Genomic DNA, 19,067 nt, shown 5'->3' on the forward strand with positions numbered 1-19,067 from the left:
ACAGGGGGACCCAGCAGAGTGCCCACTCATCACTGCCAGGATATGGGGGGCGCGCTAGGAATAACTGGCAACAGGTTGGGGCTTCTTTTCAGAGTCATGGAAAGTTCTGGAATTATTGACAATTGGATAACGTTGTAAGTGTACTGAAAACTATTTTTTTCTTTCTTTTCCTGTGCTGGGGATGAAACCCAGGGCCTTGCGCAGGCTGGGCAAGCGCTCTGCTACTGGACTACCTCCCTGAAGTGGCTAGGTGATGGATTTTATACATTTTACCCCAAAAAGGTGAAAACAAAGCCACTTCAGTGCAGTTTCTGTGCTGGGCACCATCTTTACTGGGTTGCATTATCTCTGGGACCCTCAATGCCAGAGGCAGTCACGGTGGTGTTCCCTGGAGCCACCTGAAGAGCATTCTTGACAGGAGGCACCCTCTAAGCACTTGTGTGTGTGAACTTACTGATCACAATAACCACGTAGGGGAGGCAGTGCTATCCCATTTCAGAGATGAGGAAACAAGTCCCTAAGTCAGGCAACTCCACCTGTAAGAAAGGGGAAGCCTGGCCTAGAGCCCGGAGCCCCAGCAGCCCGGCTGTGGTCCTTCAGAGCTCAGCTCCATGGCTCAAGCTATTAGTGGAGACATGGGGACAGGTTGGGGTGTGTCATCAAGCCCGCATGCAGTCACATCCGATGCTGAAGTTTGGTGAGCATATCACACCCTCTGACCCTGACTGTGGCCCAAGGCTTCTGAGACCCTAGTACATCTTTAGCTGCCATTGATAGGGACAGACTGCTCTGCTCCCCTCCATTACTGTCTGCCATTCTCTCTTCCTCGAGGATCTCCAGTCTTTTCTTCTTTGTCTCCTTGCCCCACAGAGGGTTTGCATTTGTGAATGCTGTTCAGATGTGAAGGGTTAGTATGGAGTGGACTTAGGATGTCCTGGGGAGGGGAAGGTATGGCCGGTTTTCTTGTTCTCTGGTCAAAACCCAGCCTTCTCTAAAAACCACCAGTTGTTGGGGAGACGGACACACTGCATCTGATCTGCTTACACACCACCCTACAAGGCACTTTCCCAAACAATTCATTCATTTTTCCTTTATTCAGTTAATTTAATTTTCAAATTAAACCTTAAAATGGCAATTGGTAATTAAGACTTCATAATTTAGGATTTGTATTTTTTTTTGGGGGAGTTGGTAAGTTCTAAGGAAAACACTTCAGTATTTCAATTGTATAATATTTATAATAAAAATGGCATAAAACATTGGAGGTCCGACCCTCCACACTGGAAGATGAGATGGGTGTTTACAAAGGGATCAAGGTAAAGGATGAGCTGACTTTCACATTAATAAAATGGACGTGGGGGTGGGGACGGGGGCAGAGCTAGCACTCCTAAGAGCCAGTGTGGAGCTATCAAGAACACGTGAAGGACGGCACACACCTATAATGCCAGAGGCTCAGGAGGCAGGAGGCTCAAAAGTTCAAGGCCAGCCTCAGAAACAGTGAGAGGGGCTGGGGATGTGGCTCAAGTGGTAGCGCGCTAGCCTGGCATGCATGTGGCCTGGGTTCAATCCTCAGCACCACATACAAACAAAGAAGTTGTGTCCGCTGAGAACTAAAAAATAAATATTAAAATTCTCTCTCTCTCACTCTCTCCCATCTGAACACATTAAAAAAAAGAAAGAAAGAAACTTAGTGAGGCCCTTTCTCTTAAGTTAAAATACAAAAACATGCTGGGGATGTGGCTTGGTGGTTAAGTGCCCCTGGCTTCAATCCCCAGTTTCTTTGGAGTTTAACTTCATTTTTTAATAAAAATATTTATATTAATTACCTAATACACTCTAAAATGTTTTTCTGTTTTGTACTTCAGTTCTTAAGACCTCCATTAAACACAACCAGTCACCTTTCCAGACTTATGGCGTTAGTCCAGATGAGAACCCAGTGTGTATTTGTGTATTTTCTTCTTTTAATTTTTTTTAAATACTTTTTTTAAGTTGTTGTTGGATCTTTAATTTATTTACATGCAGTGCCGAGAATCGAACTCAGTGCCTCACACATGCTAGACAAGTGCTCTACCACTGAGCTACAACCCCAGCCCTTCTTGTAATATTTTCTTTTAGTTGTCAATATACCTTTATTTTATTTATTTATATGTGGTGCTAAGAATCAAACCCAATGCCTCACACATGCTAACCAAGTGCTCTATACTGAATTACAGCCCCAGCCCAGCTTTTCCGTTTGTGGTGCTGGGATTGAACCCAGGGCCTCACACATATGAGCTCCCTACCACTGAACTATATCCCCAGCCCCGGTGTGTAACATGTGGGCCAGCAGTGGATCTTTGCTGGTGGGTGTGCTACAAGAATTTTTGTTAAATGAAAATGTGATGGGACATTGTGAAGTGGATATTTATACTTATAAATTAGTTACAATTTAATTTTCAAATTATATTTTAAAATGGTAATTAAGACTTAATAACATCAATAAAAAAAAGGGGAAAAAAGAGATCTTAATCACCTATAATCCTAAGGGCTTGTGAGGCTGAGGCAGGAGGATCATGAGTTTGAGGCCAGCCTCAGCAACTCAGCAAGGCCCTAAGCAACTCAGTGAGACCCTGTCGCTAAATAAAATATAAAAAGGGCTGGGGATGTGGCTCAGTGGTGAAATGTCCCTGGGTACAATACCCAGTACCAATTAAAAGAAAAAAAAAAAAAAAGACTTAATAATTAAGGATTTTTGTCTGGTAATTTCTTTCTGAGATAAACGGTTCAGTATCTGAACTATAACATTAGAATATCTACAATAACAGTGACTTGGGAGGTTCAAAAGTTTAAGGCCAGCCTCAGCAACTTAGAGACCCTGTCTCAAAATAAAAAATAAAAAGGGTTAAAGGGTTGGGGATGATGGTCAGTGGTAAAGGACCTCTGGGTTCAATTCCCAATGCCAAAAATAGTAATAATAAATTATTATTGTAATAAAAATGGCAAACTCTTTGATTTTTCCTAAGATAATTGTTCAGTAACATCATTTTCTACAGAAAGAGAAAATCAAATCTTCCCCTAGCTGGGTTGATGGAAATGTGCTTTGTATTATTGATGACCCAGAAAAGCATTTTTTGCTTTCACATTCCATTCCATTATTGGCAAAGTCATATACATTTTTAGGATTGTTATCAAATAATTTATTCTTTTTTAAAAAAATCTCAAAATATGTTCTAGAACATTCAGTAATAAAGGGCCAATGGTACCCCACACACTGAGAAAATACACATTGTGTTCCCAGTTGGGCTAATTAAAATCATATTCCCGGAAAGGTAGCTCGATTGCCTTTAATGGACTTCGTAAAAACTGAAGTGGGGGCTGGCTGGGGGTGGGTAGGGAAGGGGGGGACGGGGGTGCTGGCATGTGCAAGTCCCCAAGTTCCAGCCTTAGCACTGCAAAAAATAAAAGTCCCCCCCGCAAAAACAAAACAAAACAAAACAAAACAAACAAACCCAAAACACACCCACTGTTTGCAAAACAGTGCACAAAAGACAAGTTTGGAAACTTCGAAGGGCTTTAAGACAGACTTAATTTTTCATGATTTTCCCAAAGCCAGTCATGGTATTTATTTAACTTGTGATCCTGGGGGTGCACCTGGAAAAAATACGACACATTAGGAGACAGGGGCCCTAAGGTAAGCTAGTCATCAATATGTTTTCGTAAGATTGGCTTAGGAAGGTTTGGTGAGGATTAGTGCATTATAATAATACACCTGTAATACAGATAATAGGACTCACAGGTAAAATCATTAAGGTGACCCTGTTCAGTTGGCAAAGTGCTTTCTAGTTCAGTCCTGATTCAGACCTGGAGGGTCGAGGTGGCGAGGACATGAGTCAAGTATCAGCACATTTTCTAGGAGATTCTAGAGGCTGAATGGATTGCTCAAGTCACAGTGGACTGCTCTGGTGGGCAGGGATAAGACAGCCTATCTTGACCCAACCCTGCAGGGTGAGTGCTTGAGGTCAAGTCACCAGTTGTCAGGACAGTGTACCAGGCCACCCACCAGCTGCCATCAGGATGCATTAGGGCTGGGTATACCCAACAGAAGGGGCAGCTGAAGGAGGACCCAGTTACCACCCAAAACGGTCTGAGACTACCAGAGAAACCCAACAAGCAAACATTCTGGAACCAACTGGCCTCCTCTTGACAGTACATAAACAGGGAAAGGCAGAAACAGGGTCAGAGCCATGCCCAAGGGTCTTTGGGGACTTCGGGAGTGTTTAACGACCCCCTCTCTGCTGCAGATGACCCCATGCCACCAGCTCCCCTCGAGCTGGGTACAAAACTGGTCAGGACTGCTATAGCACTTGCATGCAATGAGTAGTTTGAGCCATAACCGTGGATGTTTTTGTTTCTGGGACAAATGTGTGGGTTGGGCTAGGGCTGGGGGCGGGCCTCACCTGCTTCCACTCGTTGATGCAAAAAATCCTGTAAGAGTCGTTGCCATATTTGCCAATCCCATGAAGCTCGATCGGATATTTCCACTGCTTTGTCAGGTACTCATCTGAGAATACAACATCCCTCACATGAGCACAACTTTTAGGAAGCCACCTTCCATAAATGTGTGGTGACAGGGCGAGATGGAGAGTGTGGCAGAAAGGGACAGATAACCTTCAAACTCCTGCAGCACCTTTATGACTTCCTAGCCACTATTTTGTGCTGTGCTAACTCTACAGGGGTGACATCCTTAAGGACAGGGCTTTCTGATCCATTGACTTCTTCCCTAGTTCTGCCCACGTGGCCTGATGCTGCTGGACAAAGGTTTATTACCTGGGTTGGGGTGGAAGACGACAGTTTGGGGCAAGCAGGCTGTTCATAAATGCCATCAATGCTTGGGCCTTATTAGGGTAGCATCTGAAGACATCAATGTTTAAGGTGGCTCTATTTTTTTCCTTTGGGCATAAGGAACACACCTGAGAACTTGATAATGGTTTTGGCTCGAAGATCGTAGAGACCAAGAGGCTTCAGAAGTTCCGACACATCTCTCCAGTCTGCTGTTCTTGCTACCTCAGCCGAAGGGTATTTCTCCAGAAATTCCCAAAGCACAGGAATTGCCATTTTTCCTAGGAAAAAGACACACCAGTGATTATGAGCAAGATGCTGGAAGGGCTTCTTTTAGGTTCAGGGCGTTTCTCATTTAGAAATCTCACACAAAGGTTTTGTTTGTTTAACCACTGACAAGAGACCATTTTTTAGAGTCAAATAGCAACACTGCTATTTGGCCAATAAATAGTCCAAATTCCGCTGAAACTGGCCTTGTGTGATATTAGTTTTTAAATAATCAGATCACTAGGTAGCTAGTGGAGAATCACACAGGACACAAGGTGCATTCAATGACAAGAAAATGCTTTTATACAGGATACAGGGTGGAAAAACGCTCACTGGCTGATTTGCCCTGATGCCCAAACCTAGCGTGGAAGTAGGAAATATATGACCTGCCCCTTGATGCTAAAAAGGCCACTGGATGTCATCTAGTCTTCCTCATGGGGGAAGAGTTTGAGGGCAGAAAGGGAAGACCTTAACTGAGGTCACAGACTTGAAATGGCCCTTGAACCCAGGCCTCCCTGAGCCTCGATTCATTGCTCTTTCTCCTGATCACATTGTTTCTAAGACACCAATGAGAAGGATCCACAAACCTGATGTCCGATTGAGAAATATCGTCGCGATGAGAAGCTTCCAGGGATCGTGGAAAAGTGTTTCTTGGACAAGGTTAAAAGGTGACCGAGGAGGGGTCCATTTCTTAAAGGCTTTGCGTCGTGGGGGGCTGAGAGCTAAAAGACACACTGCATGAGAGTCGAGCACCCGACAGTGACTTAGAATCTGATGTTTTCATTGGGAAACCGATACCTTCTCTGCTATACTTGCTGGAAAAATATAAGCTTGTCTTCCTTTTTTCTACCTGTGTTCGTGGGATGGTGGTGTTTTCTGGAAAGGCACAGTGGACAGAGAACACGGAATTATGGTTTAGCTTAAAGAGACAGTCAAGGATCAAATGATAATAATAATTCAGGCATTATTCTGAGTACTTACATAAATTTTAACTAACTGAATCCTACTAATGACCTCTGAGCCAGGCACTATTTTAGCTCTACTTTACAGATATGGAAATTGAGGCACAGAGAAGCTAAGTCAATTGTCCAGTGACACACAGCTAGCATCAGAACTCCAATTCAGAGGCAGGCACTCTGACTCCCAAGTCCAGGCCCTTGGCCAACAGTCACACTCATTTCCTAGGATTTCTGTTTAGAGCTCGGAGTATTGAAAAATTGGAAACAGTATGGAATATTTTAAATTATGACCCATTTATTCAATGTGGTCATCAAAATATAAAATCATATATTTTATATATTTTTCAATATAAATATTTTTAATATAAAAATTATATATATTAACAAATACATGATTATTTTCTATTAACTTATAAATGAAAAAAGCAAGATTCTACATATGATCCCAATTTCATAAAAACATATATGTATGTTTGCGCATACATAGCGAGACACCGACCCATGATGTCCCTGTAAATAGGATGCCAGGACATCATGGGTTAAAAATGACATAAACCAGTTGAGCATGGTGGGGCAAGCCTTTAATCCAGCTACTTGGGAGGCTGAGGCAGGAGGACAGCGAGTTCAGGCTAGCCTCGGAACTGTCTCAAAAATGAAAAAATAAAAATACAAAAATAAAAGACACAAACCAAAATGGCATAATGGCTATTGGTGAGTGCCAGTTTTCTTATTTTTAACAGTCATATTTACTTACTTCCTCCACTCATACCCTCAAAATTTGAATTGCAGTTAATAATACCTTGCATATGAATAGCACGAAACCATCTTTTCCAGTCTCGATTTAACTTACAATATTCTTGATGTGAAAAATGGGATTAGGGAGGGCTATTATTTCTATTGTTCAGATGAAGAAATGGAGGCTCAGAAATGAAGCAGCTAACCCCAAATGATACTGGGACTGAGGACACTAGGAAAGGGTCCAGGTCTCCAGATTGGTCTAGAGTTTTCTGCTCTTCTATTTTGAGTAGATCAAACCCAGTAGAAAGAAAAAAAAAATTAAAAAAAAAAAAAAAAAGGAACTGCTCTTACCAGTTAGTTACTTGCTAACGTTTTCTGTGGGTTTCTATAAATAATTACTAACTAGCCTCCTTTATAACTAGTTCACTTAGCAATTTGTAGCTCAACCAATAAGAAAATCTTCACTATTCCACTGGACACCTAGTAAGCTAAGGGTATTTCATCTTATTGAGAACCAAACTTACGGAATAGAATACTTTCATCTTAGTCATCCTTTTTAATATTTAATTTATCCATTATATTAGCAATAAATCTACGTTAAACCCCAATGCTTTCTTTTAAGATGCTCAGTCTTAAGGACAGACTTGGACCCTCTGAGATTCCCAGGTATACACGGCCATCTTCTGTCACAGGTAGAGAAATTCCAGGCACACAGGAGACATCAAATTATGGTGGGCTTGAGATCAGAAATCAAGTCCAAGCCCCCACTCCACCAATTTGGCCCCCACAGGATTATTAAGTACTATTACTATTCTCCTTTAAGGGAGGTATTCATTATACCATAATGGCATAATGAATAACTAATACAGGGCTGCTCAGAAGATGTCCTTTTTATCAATTATTCACTGAGGTATTTTAAAAGCCAAACAGCTCAGCTCTGAACTCTCTATTAAGAGCATATTACGAATAATAGATGAACTATGTGATTATACTTCTGAATTATTTAGAACCCTCAGGCCTTTTAGAGAAGCACTACATTATAATAGAAGACAAAAGTGACCGTGGTATGTACGAAATTAAATTGGAAGTCGCACTTCAGTAGTAAGTAACGGGAGATGTGCGAAGACACTGGATATTCTGTTTGTGTATAAGAGGAATCTTCTGAGAATTTTTCACAAGTCTTTTAGTTTTCCTTCTAGGTTTAAGATGACTGGCTGGAAAGAGGATGGGAAGAAGGTCAGTTAACAGGGTCTTAGGATGATCTGAAGAATAGATCTAAGATATAGTCCTATTTCTTTGTCTAGACTGTGTCTTAACCATGGACAGACATGAAATGTAAGATCTGGAAGCGGAGCCTCCTCAGCCCATGGCTAATAGCATTAAATGCACTGAATACCATGAAATATTTTCTCAGAAGTAAAATCTCTCTTGCCTTCTGAGCGTTTGCTACCTGTTTCAGAGCCACATTTTAAAAGGTCCATATGCAAATGCTCCTTCCTCTGCCCCTCGTCTCCTTTCGATCTGTTTTCCTCTGAGTCTAAATCGGTCTCCCCACACTTCTTGTTGCGTTCTGCTTCTTTGGTTGAACATAATTTGTTTGGGGTGCCAGAAGTTATTTGTTCAGAGTGAACGTCTGATCCTGAATTGGGTGAGTTTTCTTTCACGGTGATCTTGACTTTATCGGTCACACTGAGGGTCTTGTCGCTCACTCTGGCGTCAGAGATGCACAAAGTTCTGCCCAGCTCACTGTCTTGGGCGACAGGTTCTCTTTCAGCATCTGTCTGGTCGCACAGAGATTCTCCTTTGTCATTACTTTCAACAGAACCTGAAAGACTCTTTCTGCACCATCTTTTGGTTTTCTTAATTGGAATTCTTTTCAAAATTGTCACCTTCCTTTTGGACTTGCTAACCTTCCTGGAGTTACCATCATTACTACCCTCATCTTCTTCCAAAAGCACCTGAATGGACTCAGGGCTGGACAGTCCCCTGCTGTCTTGCAGCTCTGAATTACTACTGGGCAGAGGAAACACTTTCTTCCACCTGCTTCGTGTCCTGAGGTTCCGGGTTGAAATGTGACTTTCATTCTGCAGTTGGGCTGTCAGAGCTGCGACACTGCTGTCTTTAGATCTTGACCTGATGCCCCTTTTGGAAAGTACAGTAAAATCAAAATCTTCTGGCTTAACAGAAGTCTCTCCATGTTTGTAAAGATAATTAGCAAGTGAACTTCTGGATCTGAACTTCAGTCCTTGTGGGCTAGAAAATGATATTAAAGGAAACTTAATGCTAGCAAATAAAAGTGCCTATTTTTTTATTCTTTTTTGGGATACTGAGGACTGAACCCAGGGCCTCAGGCATAAGCACTCTATCACTGAGCTTCAACCCCAGCCCTTTTTAAAACTTTTATGAAGGGACAGGGTCTTGCTAAGCTGTCCAGCTGGTCTCAAACTGCCTCAGCCTCCTGAGAAGCTGGGATTACAGGTGTGTACTACCATACCCTATATCAGTATGAGTGACTTTTAAAAAAGAACTGAACCACATTTCAGATTTCTAATTGATAATTTCCTAATGTTGTCATAAGCATTTGTCATTTGAAAAGAAAAAAAGAGTCATAAAGGGAATTTTCAAATGGTTTCCTCTGTAACAGCACAAATAAATTCAATAAACATAACTCAAATGCAACTGCACCATCAAAGTCATTCCCCGTTGGAGGGACAAAATGCATGCAACTGAGCTCAAATTACTTGATATAATTAACCAGTCACAGTGAACAAACAGAATCCATTGGTAGGATGGCAAAATTAGCAAGAAGCCAAGATTCCTCTATGTCTCCCCTCTACCTGTCTAGACAGAATTATCTGGCTGCACCACCTTTATTTACCACCTTGCATGCTCACCTGATAAAGTAGACATCAAATCTTCCTGCTGTCTTCCCTGATAATCTTTGTTTCACGACTCTTTCCCATCCACATGGGACAGGCTTATGGCACTCGGTCACTGCGGGGTCACCCAACTGAGAAGAGGCGATGGCTTCTTGTAGCAGGGGCTCACACTCACTGATTCTTTTTATCGCTATTGGTCTTTCATCTTCTCCCGCTCTTTCCGATCCCACAGCCACATCTTCCTCACTGGAAAAACAAAGCACGAGTGATCAGCTCTGTACAATGAGAAGCTCAAGCTACTTGCTAGAAACTTCTGGGTTAATCATTGCATAGACCTATTTTAAAGTTTTCTTTTTGGTACCAGAGATTAATCCCAGGGGCATTTAACCACTGAGCCACATCTCCAGCTTTTTTTTTTTTTAATGTTTTATTTAGAGACAGGGCCTTGCTAAGTTGCTTAGGGCCTCACTACATTGCTGAGGCTGGCTTTGAACTCGGGATCCTCCTGCCTCAGCCTCCTCAGCTGCTGGGATTACAGGCACGAGCCACTGCACTCAGCTATTATAAAGATTTCTGATGACACCTGACCTAAGCTGGAGAACAGGGACTAATAGCTGACCTGTTAACCAGTGATCATAAGGACTGCTTAAAGGAGTGAGTCAACCCTCCTCTTCTGCAAACAGGGGAAAATTTTACATAGATGTGTATTTTTCTGAGTAAGAGCCTCTATCATTTCCATCAGAGGTTGCAACCCTTTAAAAGGTTTCTGCCAAGAATTTTCAAATCTCCTTGATTCTTCATCTTCACAATAACCTTGTGAAGTACATAGGACAAGATTTTACTCTCATTGTATTGATAAAACTGAGTGATAGAAGGTTAAAATACTGGCAGAACTGATACCAGAACCCAGACCTACTGTTTGGTCTAACACTTCTCTCCTGTACTATTATTGAAAAAGTTCAGCAAAGTGTATCTTAACCACTAAATGATACATTTTAAAAGAGACCATCTAATCCAACATCTTTTCTACAAACAGGGAAACTAAGAAAGAACTAGTGTCTAATAAGTATTAGAATCACAGTCTTCTGATGTAATTTAGGGTTAAATACTTTTGGGGAGCTGTAGGAATCTTACGGTAGCTTACTTAAGAGTTAAGGAAACTGAAACTTGGTGGAAAAGACTCAAATCTGTGAGTCCAAGAGCAGATCACTTAAGCTCCCAAAGATTTGTTTCTTCATTTGTAATATCATTTACAAGATTAAAAATTTGGGGGGGCTGGGATTGTGGCTCAGTGGTAGAGCACTCGCCTACCACGGGCAGGACCTGGGTTCCATCCTCAGCACCACATAAAAATAAAGGGATTGTGTTGTGTCCATCTACACCTAAAAAATAAATATTTAAAAAAAATTTAAAAAAATGTAGGCAAGTCATCCTACACTCATCTCTCACACATCCAAGTATGCAACAAGAACTGTAGTTTCCTCTGTTACTTCTCTTAAAACCCACTTTTGGGCTGCCCTGCTTACTGAACACATCTCCTCCATGATATTTGTAGGAGTTTCCAACCGAAGTACACCTCTGTTTTTTTTTTCCTTTAGGGATTGAACCCAGAGATGCTTTACCACTGAGCAACGTTCCCAAGCCCTGATTTTATTTTGAGACAGAGTCTGTAGATTGTGGAGGCTGGCCTCCAACTTGCGATCCTCCTCCCTCAGCCTCCGTGTGCCACCGCGCTCTCTACCTGTACCACAAAAGTTCCCTGCTCCTCCTAGCTTTCTAGTCACCGGAGTAAAGAAAGTCTGGGACAACCCCAGGGCTCATCCTACAGAAGGAGCGACCTTCTCCCGGAGTTAACTTAAGCCCATGGGCCTCCAGGTCTTGGTCGACCCTCTGCCAAAGACCAGAGGGGCCCACAGACCGTCCACCCGCCGTTCCCATTTTTCAGGTGGTGGAACTGCGGTTCGGAAGGGGAAAGAACTTGCCGGAGGTCACACTGCTGCTCTGGGACTGGGAGGTCACTGGAGGCCATCGAGGAGGCGGGTCCGCCGTCCCCCAGGCTCGGCGTCTCCATGAAGGCTGAGCCAGTCAAGCGGGGCCCAGCTGCAGCGACAGGCCGAGACCTGCAACGGCCTGGGGGCGAAGCAGAGTAAGAGGTGAAACTTCCTTCGATTCAAGGCACCGGGATGCCACCAAAGCGTTCAGGTAGGGTACGTCCGTCACACTCCACAGCCGCTTTCCGACCGCCCCTTGGACCGCAGCCGCCATTTCTATGGTTCCGCCAATCAAATCCCTCGTCGAGGAAGATGCTCCGCCTCCTCACCCGAGCCGACCAATCGCGTACGCCGTAGCTACACTCCCGCCTTCTAAGTTCCGGTTCCATCGGCGCTTTCGCTCCTGTGCGCGCGCTCCCTGGTAGACATGCGCACTCGGAGCTCTGCGGGCGCACGCGCGTAGGTGTTGTTGTGCGCATGTGCGTTGCCAGGGGTAGCGCAGGTAGCCGAAGTGGCCCGCGCCTGTTGCTGAGGCGGGGGTAGGAGGGGCCCCGAGGCGGGAGGAAAGCTGCGATGAGGTCCGTGCTGACGTGGAAAAATAAAGTCGATCAGTGGTGAGAAGTGGGGCAGTTGGGGAGGAGCGGGAGGCCGAGCCCGGGAGGGGATGGCGGGAGCCACTCCAGTGAGCCCTCGCGGTTGCCAGGGGCAACGGGCCTGCGGCCTGGGCTGAGGGCGCTGAACCCAGGTCCTTAGGGGCTTGCAAGGTTTTCTAACCCCCTTGGTGGGTGCAGAGACTGAGGCTTGGGGATGGGGCAGGGGGTTGTGGCCTGTGGAGGCGACTTTATACGTAACACGATCGGGGTCTGGTCTCTCCTTGGCTCAGAATCCGTCCAGGGCTCAGGTCGCACCTCCTACAGTTGAGGCTGGCCTCCCACTTGCCATCCTCCTGCCTCAGCCTCCCGAGTCTCTGGGATTTCAGTCGTGCAACACCGTGTCAACCCCCCCCCCTCCTTGCCTAAATATGATTTTATATTTTCCCCAGAGACTTAATTGCTTCGTGTATAAAAAAATCAATATTATTTACTTTAAGACAAATGTTCAACTTCAAGCAGGGAGAAACCACCGTCTTTGTAAGTGTAGCTAGATATTGTTGCTAGGGAACCTTTACACCTAAAACCTCGATTCACAAGTATGGGGAGAGAGAGATACTTCAGATGGGCACAGAACCAAGATTTTCTCCTAATTAGAATTAAGTCCGGAAAAGAATTGAAAGAGTTTCTCCTTGTGATTCAGTGTTATTGAATGCCCTTGTTCCATTTTTTTTTCTCACCTAAATCCATCTTCCAGAGGGTACATTTTGGCAAGCACTGACTGACTGGATAGTTCCCAGCAGCTCAGAATCTTTCTCGTGTTTATCTGATTATATTTATTTATTTATTTATTTCAGTCTTGGGGATCAAATCCAGGGATACTTTGCCTGGACCAAAAGGGCTACCCCTAGTCATTTTTCTTTTTTTGAGACAGGGTCTTGCTAAGTTGCCCAGGCTGGCCTTGAACTTGAGATCCTCCTCCCCTGCCCCAGCTTCCCTAGTCACTGGGATTATAGACATGCACCTGCCATGCCCAGCTCCCAAGTCCTTTTTAATTATTTGTGTGTGTGTGTGTGTGTGTGTGTGTGTGTGTGTGAGAGAGATAGGGTCTCACTAAATTGCCTGGACTAGTCTTGAACTTACAATCATCCTACCTCAACCTCCCAAATAGCTTGAGATTACAGACATGTACTTCCAAGCCTGGCTTAAGCTTTATATTTTTTTTGCAGTGCTGGGGACTGAACTCAGGGCTTCGTGCATACCTGATAAGCATGCGTACCGAGGTACATCCTCAGCATTAACGTTTTTTTTTTTTTTTTAACTTTTAATGGAAATTGAGTAAAAAGTCAAATTCTTTTTTCTTTCTCCCTCTATCATAGAAGTACCCATTGCACAAGCTGGTGATAACTGGCAACTGAACATTTGGCTTCCGTGTCACAGAATAATCCATGGTGATACAGACTGTGGCCACCTGAATTGCTCAAGCTCTACTGGAAAGGGGCAGCTGCGGCTTTGCTCCTGCCAATCATCACCATGTAGTAACTTGGCCTTGGGTGCTCAGATCTTCCTATTTTTACCAGAAGCTAGGAATCTGGGTTTTTTAATGTGCAATGCCCTAATTTTTCAATGTTGGCATCTAAGAAAAATACAAAGTAAAACACCATGTGGGCCAAACTAAACATTTGCTGGCCAAATGCAGCCTGATCTGCTCTATTTTCATCCCCTGGCACAGAATTGTCTCCCTTCATCTCTGTGGTACTTAGAGTCTGTCAGCACAAGAGTAAATTTTTTTTAATCTATTTATCCCAGAAGCCCATAAACCCTTTAAAAGCAAGGGCTATGTCTTCATTCATTTCCACGTGATTTCAGAGCCTCGACAGGTCATTGGTGGTGGCAGTTTGGTGGATCGATATTTCGTGATTGAAGGAACCAGGGAGTGAATGAAGATTGGCTGGTTGCTTCTCGGCCCATCACTGGTTGGAAACAATTTATTAGAACAGCAGATCTGCAACAGGGGAGGCAGGAGGATCCCAAGTTCAAGGCCAGCCTCAGCAACTCACAGAGACCCTGTCTCAAAATTAAAAAGTAAAAAATAAAAAGGGCCGGAGCTCAGTCGTAAAGTGCCCCTTGGTTAAATCTCCTGAACCAGGGCTGGGGATGTGGCTCAAGCCGTAGTGCGCTCGCCTGGCATGCGTGCGGCCCTGGTTCGATCCTCAGCACCACATACCAACAAAGATGTTGTGTCCACTGAGAACTAAAAAATAAATATTAAAAATTCTCTCTCTCTCTCTCTCCTCTCTCACTCTCTCTTAAAAAAAAAATAAATAAATCTCCTGAACCAAATATATAAATGAATGAATGAAAAAATAAATCAATGGTAGGTCTGGTGATTGTCAACCAATGTTGGCAGCCAGATAGGTAGCCCAAGTGGGTGGGTCAGGGAGCAACTGGAAAAAAGTAATAGATGATCAAATTAAAAAATCTCAGATGTCAAAGATCAGCCCTCCGTAGCTGAACCAGACAGTGTCTCCTGATTTCCTTTTGCTCCTACCCCACCCTTCACATAGTTGTTAGAACTCTCTGTCTGTTATTCTTCATCTCATAAACCCAGTGTGACTCCTGTTAGCTAGGTGGTCCTTCTCACCCTCTTCTCCCCAATCTTGCTGAACATTTAAATGTCAGCTTGGGAGGCCAGCCAGACTCTGTTTTCCTCCCCAAAGCTCCTTCCCAAATGCCCGATGAACTTGCTTGTTCTCTCCCTTCAATGAGCTGCTCTGGGTTCAGCTCAACTATGGTGCTGTATTAGGCCAGCGCACCCCAATCTGGTGTCCCCTGGCCGTGTTTACTGAGCTCTGGTCGGCCAGCCGTGTTCACATACATCATCTTGGTTCATCTGAACAGCCACCTGTGAATCGTTATCCCATTTGCAAATGAGATTTAATAAAGCCACATCCTTTGCCCCAGATTTCTAAGCAAATAAGAGGGGGCTGGGCTAGATTGCATATTGTTTGGAGAGGCCTCTTGGGACTTCAATTTTGCAGAGGGCTGGGGCAGGGCTGGCAGAGAGACAATCGTGGAATCTGATGAGATCTCCCTTGTTCATAAAAGGGGACACGGGGAGAGAGCCATCCCACAGTCGAGCAGTCAGCCAGTGGGTGAGCAAGGTCCCCGCCCGACCACATTTGAGGCAGAACGGCCACTTGGAGGGAATTCTTGCCCTGGAGGGGGCGTTAGACACCACCACAAAATCCTTTCCAATTCCGGGTTTCTGTGATCTCATGATGTAATTAAGGGATTCAAGATAAAATGTTGTCAGTTGGTCAGAAACGTTCCTGATGTTTCTAGGACAATGCCACATACTTTGGATCCACAAATGAACACTCTAAAACATGATCGTTACCCTCAGATGGCATATAATTAGACAGGATCATATCTGAAACCCTGAAGATAAAGAAGACTCTGTAACTCGGAGCCAGGCTGAATTGGACAGATTATATGTACAGTAAGAGTTTAGGCTGGGGCCAATCCATCTTCTGTATTATGCTTTAGGAAGGCAGATTTCAAGAGATTTCAGCAATGTGAATTGTTTTCACACTATGAGGAAGATAGTTCAAGGTCAGCCCAAGGGAGACCCTGGAAGATGATTTGGTGATTCAACCCCAAATGGCTTACGAGGAAGAGGCCACACAGGGATCATTCTGATGAGCTCAGGTGACATGTGTCTGAGGCAGAGAAGAAAGAGCAAAACAAGGTCCAGGTGCAGACCCCCCTCCCAGCCCCATGAGTGTGGAGGATGAACCCACGTGGGAGGTCCCCTTTTCTGACCCCACCTCTGCTCTGCTTTTTAATCTACTGTCCTGCAGCTCAGAATGTGAAGTGCGCCAGGAACATTTCTCCTGGACTCAGAGAAAGTGTGACAAACAAAGGAGGCCCAGGTCTGTTAGCCACACACCAGAGAAGGAGCAAGCTACGGGACCCAGGGCCCGAGTTTGCTCCTATCCAGAGGATCCTCAGCTGAAAGGGTGTGACAGTTCCTCTTTGGTACTGGGGATTGAACCTGGGGTGCTTAACCACCGAGCACATCCCCAGACATTTTTTTTACATTTTACTTAGAGACAGGGTCTGTCTGAGTTGCTCAGGGCCTTGCTAAATTGCTGAGGCTGGCCTCCAACTTGTGATCCTCCTGCCTCAGCCTCCTGAACCACTGGGATTATAGGTGTGTGCCACCACGCCCAGCTGACAGTTACTTTGCTACAGCTTCTCCCTCAGCTGTGACAGCACACGATAAGTTGTCTCTCTGTAGTTTCATTTCCTCATCTACAAAAATAAACCAGCTCCTGTCCTGTTTACTCCATTATGTTAAAAGAATCAAGTGACATAATGTGAGCTCACCTCCCTTATCACCTCCTGTCAAGGAAGCTTCTGGCTCAGTGGAGCCTATGCTGTATGGTCTCATTTATGGTAGAATCCGAATAGGTGGACTCATGGTAACCAGAGGAGGGGTCAGCGAGGGACAGGGAAGGGGAGATGTTGATAAAGGTCACCAGGTGTCAGTTAGACCAGAAGAGTAAGTTTCAGTGGCTTATTCCGCTGTACACCAACACTAATGTATGGTATATTTCAAAATGGCTGGAAGAATAGATTTTTAATATTCTTATTGCAAAAAGTGATAAGTTGTTCCTTGAGGGAATGGATATGTCAATCAGCTTTCTATAACGTATACCTAGATCAAAGCATCATGCAGGTGAATGCCAGGTGCCATGGCGCATGCTTGCAGTCCTAGTGACTGGGGAGGCTGAGACAGGAGGATCTCAGGTTCAAAGCCAGCCTCAGCAACTTAGCAAGACCCTGTCTCAAGATAAAAATCTAAAGGCTGGGGATGTAGCTCAGTGATAGAGCCCCTGGGTACCAATAAATAAAGAGACAGATAAAACTTTAACTTCCCCAATTCTACAAATACTGCCTTGAGTAGGTGATGATACTTTTCTTTTTTAATTTTGGTAAGGCATGAAAACCATTGCTAATTATTTTGTCGACTATGGCATGGGCTAACTGCCTGAGTTTGATTCCTGGCTCCGCCTCCACTTGGTAGCATTTTATTTTCAGGCAGGTTATTTAAGTTCATTCTTTATGCCTCAGTTTTCTCATCTGCAAAATAGGCAGAGGGTTGTTGTGAAGTTAAGCAATCTATACCTGGTGCTCGTAGCAGTACATGTGCTTAACAAATGTTAGCCGCTCTTGTTATTACAGCATCCGGGTGACAGATTTGCAATACTGGTGACAGTTGAAGAGAGTCGATGCATTATAGCACAGTGGTTAAAAGCACAGGTTCTAGAGGCAGACCCAAGCTGTATTCTGGGCCTTTCACTTGCTGGCTGTGTGACATGGGGTGAGGCACTTGACCACTCTGAACTGTGGTGTCATCATCCACAAAACCGAATCCAGTCGTCCCTCCCTATCTATGGGCGATTTGTTCCAGGACACCTGTCAGATACCGAAATCTATGACTGCTCTAGTCCCTTATATAAAATGGTATTGGATTTGCATAGAACCCACATTATGCTTTAGATTGTCTCTGGATGACTGAGTACCTAATATAACATAAATGTTATGGAAACAGTTGTCCTAGTCTATTTAGGGAATAGTCACAAGAAAAAAAAAAATCTGTGTTCACTGAAGTTTTATTTTTTGAATCCTTTCAACCCCTGGTTGATAGAATCTGTGGATACAGAACCCACTACCCAGAGCCCCGAGGGCGATGATCCTTACATCACAGAATTCTTGGGAAGATAAAATGACATTGTGGGTTTGAGAAGAGCCCAGCCTGGAGCTGTCTGTAGTCAGGGCCCCTGTCACGGAGGGTGTGGATTTTTAGATTTCTGACAAGCGCCAGGCAGTTGACCACACAAAGCTTTTGCAGTAAGTTCCGACTGTGCCGTTTCTTGTCATCTGAACAAGGAGGCCCTCTGCCTGGGCCATTCCAGAACCTTTGAACAGGGCTCTGGCCTGGTTTTAGCCTCCTCTCTCTCCTGGCCTGGTAGGTAGCCAATGGTTCTCTCAAACTCAATTATTTATATTCTTGTGTCCCCACATGCAGTTCTCTGCTTGGTCTGTCTTCTTTGCCCGAGAGCTGTGCCTTGTGTGCATGTCACCAAGTCCTGCCTCATTCAAAGACTGCGTTCTTCATGAAGCCCCTTCAATCCTGTCCCCAAATCAGAACACTCCGTCTTTCTCCTTTGGATCTTTATTTATTTATTTTTTTCTATATCAGGGATTGACCTCAAGGACACTTAACCACTGAGCCCCACCCCAGCCCTTTTTATTTTTTATTCAGAGACAGGGCCTCACTATGTTACTGAGGCTGGCTTTTAAATTGTGATCCTCCTGCCTCAGCCTCCCGAGTTCCTGGGATTACAGGTGTGCACTACCACAACTGACCAAGAGGTCCTTGATTTTAAAACACCATTATTTTGTGTATCAATAAGAAAGCAAAAAAAAAAAAAACAAAAAAAAACGCTGTCAATTGAACTGATGTATCATCAATTATCAGACATATTCCAAACTCAAGGGTTGCTAAAATATGAGAAAAATGTATGCCTGAGTCAGCTACAAGGGCGCACGCTTGTAATCCCAGCAGTTTGGGAGGCTGAGGCAGGAGGATCGCAAGTTTGAGGCCAGCCCAGCAACTAAGCGAGCCCCTTAGCAATTTAGCAAGACCCTGTCTCAAAAAATAGGAAGGGCTGGGTGATGTGACTTAGTGGTTGAGCCCCCTGGGTTCAATCCCTGGTGTATTAAAATGTGTGTGTATGTGTGTGTGTAAATATATAT

At 44.2% G+C, this 19,067-nt stretch overlaps 2 protein-coding genes across 5 annotated transcripts in view; one reads left to right on the top strand and one right to left on the bottom strand.

Annotated features, from left to right (window-relative positions):
- Positions 1–3,347: 3,347 nt before the first annotated feature.
- Positions 3,348–11,936, bottom strand: MBD4 (methyl-CpG binding domain 4, DNA glycosylase). 2 transcript variants are annotated; one of them, XM_081276132.1, is made up of 8 exons: positions 11,641–11,936; positions 9,674–9,904; positions 8,176–9,032; positions 5,881–5,958; positions 5,670–5,804; positions 4,947–5,096; positions 4,434–4,537; positions 3,348–3,627 (listed from the first exon to the last, which is right to left on the bottom strand). In XM_081276132.1, exons 1-8 carry the CDS (start codon positions 11,727–11,729, stop codon positions 3,550–3,552), a joined length of 1,722 nt encoding a protein of 573 aa, XP_081132258.1. In that variant the 5' UTR covers positions 11,730–11,936; the 3' UTR covers positions 3,348–3,549. The 2 variants fall into 2 exon arrangements, with proteins under 2 accessions (XP_081132258.1, XP_081132259.1); XM_081276133.1 differs by having other exon boundaries at positions 9,674–9,900; positions 11,637–11,936.
- Positions 11,937–12,134: 198 nt separating this feature from the next.
- Positions 12,135–19,067, top strand: part of IFT122 (intraflagellar transport 122) — a 54,285-nt gene continuing 47,352 nt past the window's right edge. For all 3 annotated transcript variants that reach the window (XM_081275892.1, XM_081275893.1, XM_081275894.1), the window contains exon 1: positions 12,135–12,263. In XM_081275892.1, coding sequence (XP_081132018.1) covers positions 12,223–12,263 — 41 coding nt within the window. In that variant the 5' untranslated portion in view covers positions 12,135–12,222. The remainder of the gene's footprint in view (positions 12,264–19,067) is intronic.

The sequence above is a fragment of the Spermophilus citellus genome (genome assembly GCF_964194105.1).
Source record: "Spermophilus citellus genome assembly, chromosome: 19".
NCBI classification, from domain to species: domain Eukaryota; kingdom Metazoa; phylum Chordata; class Mammalia; order Rodentia; family Sciuridae; genus Spermophilus; species Spermophilus citellus.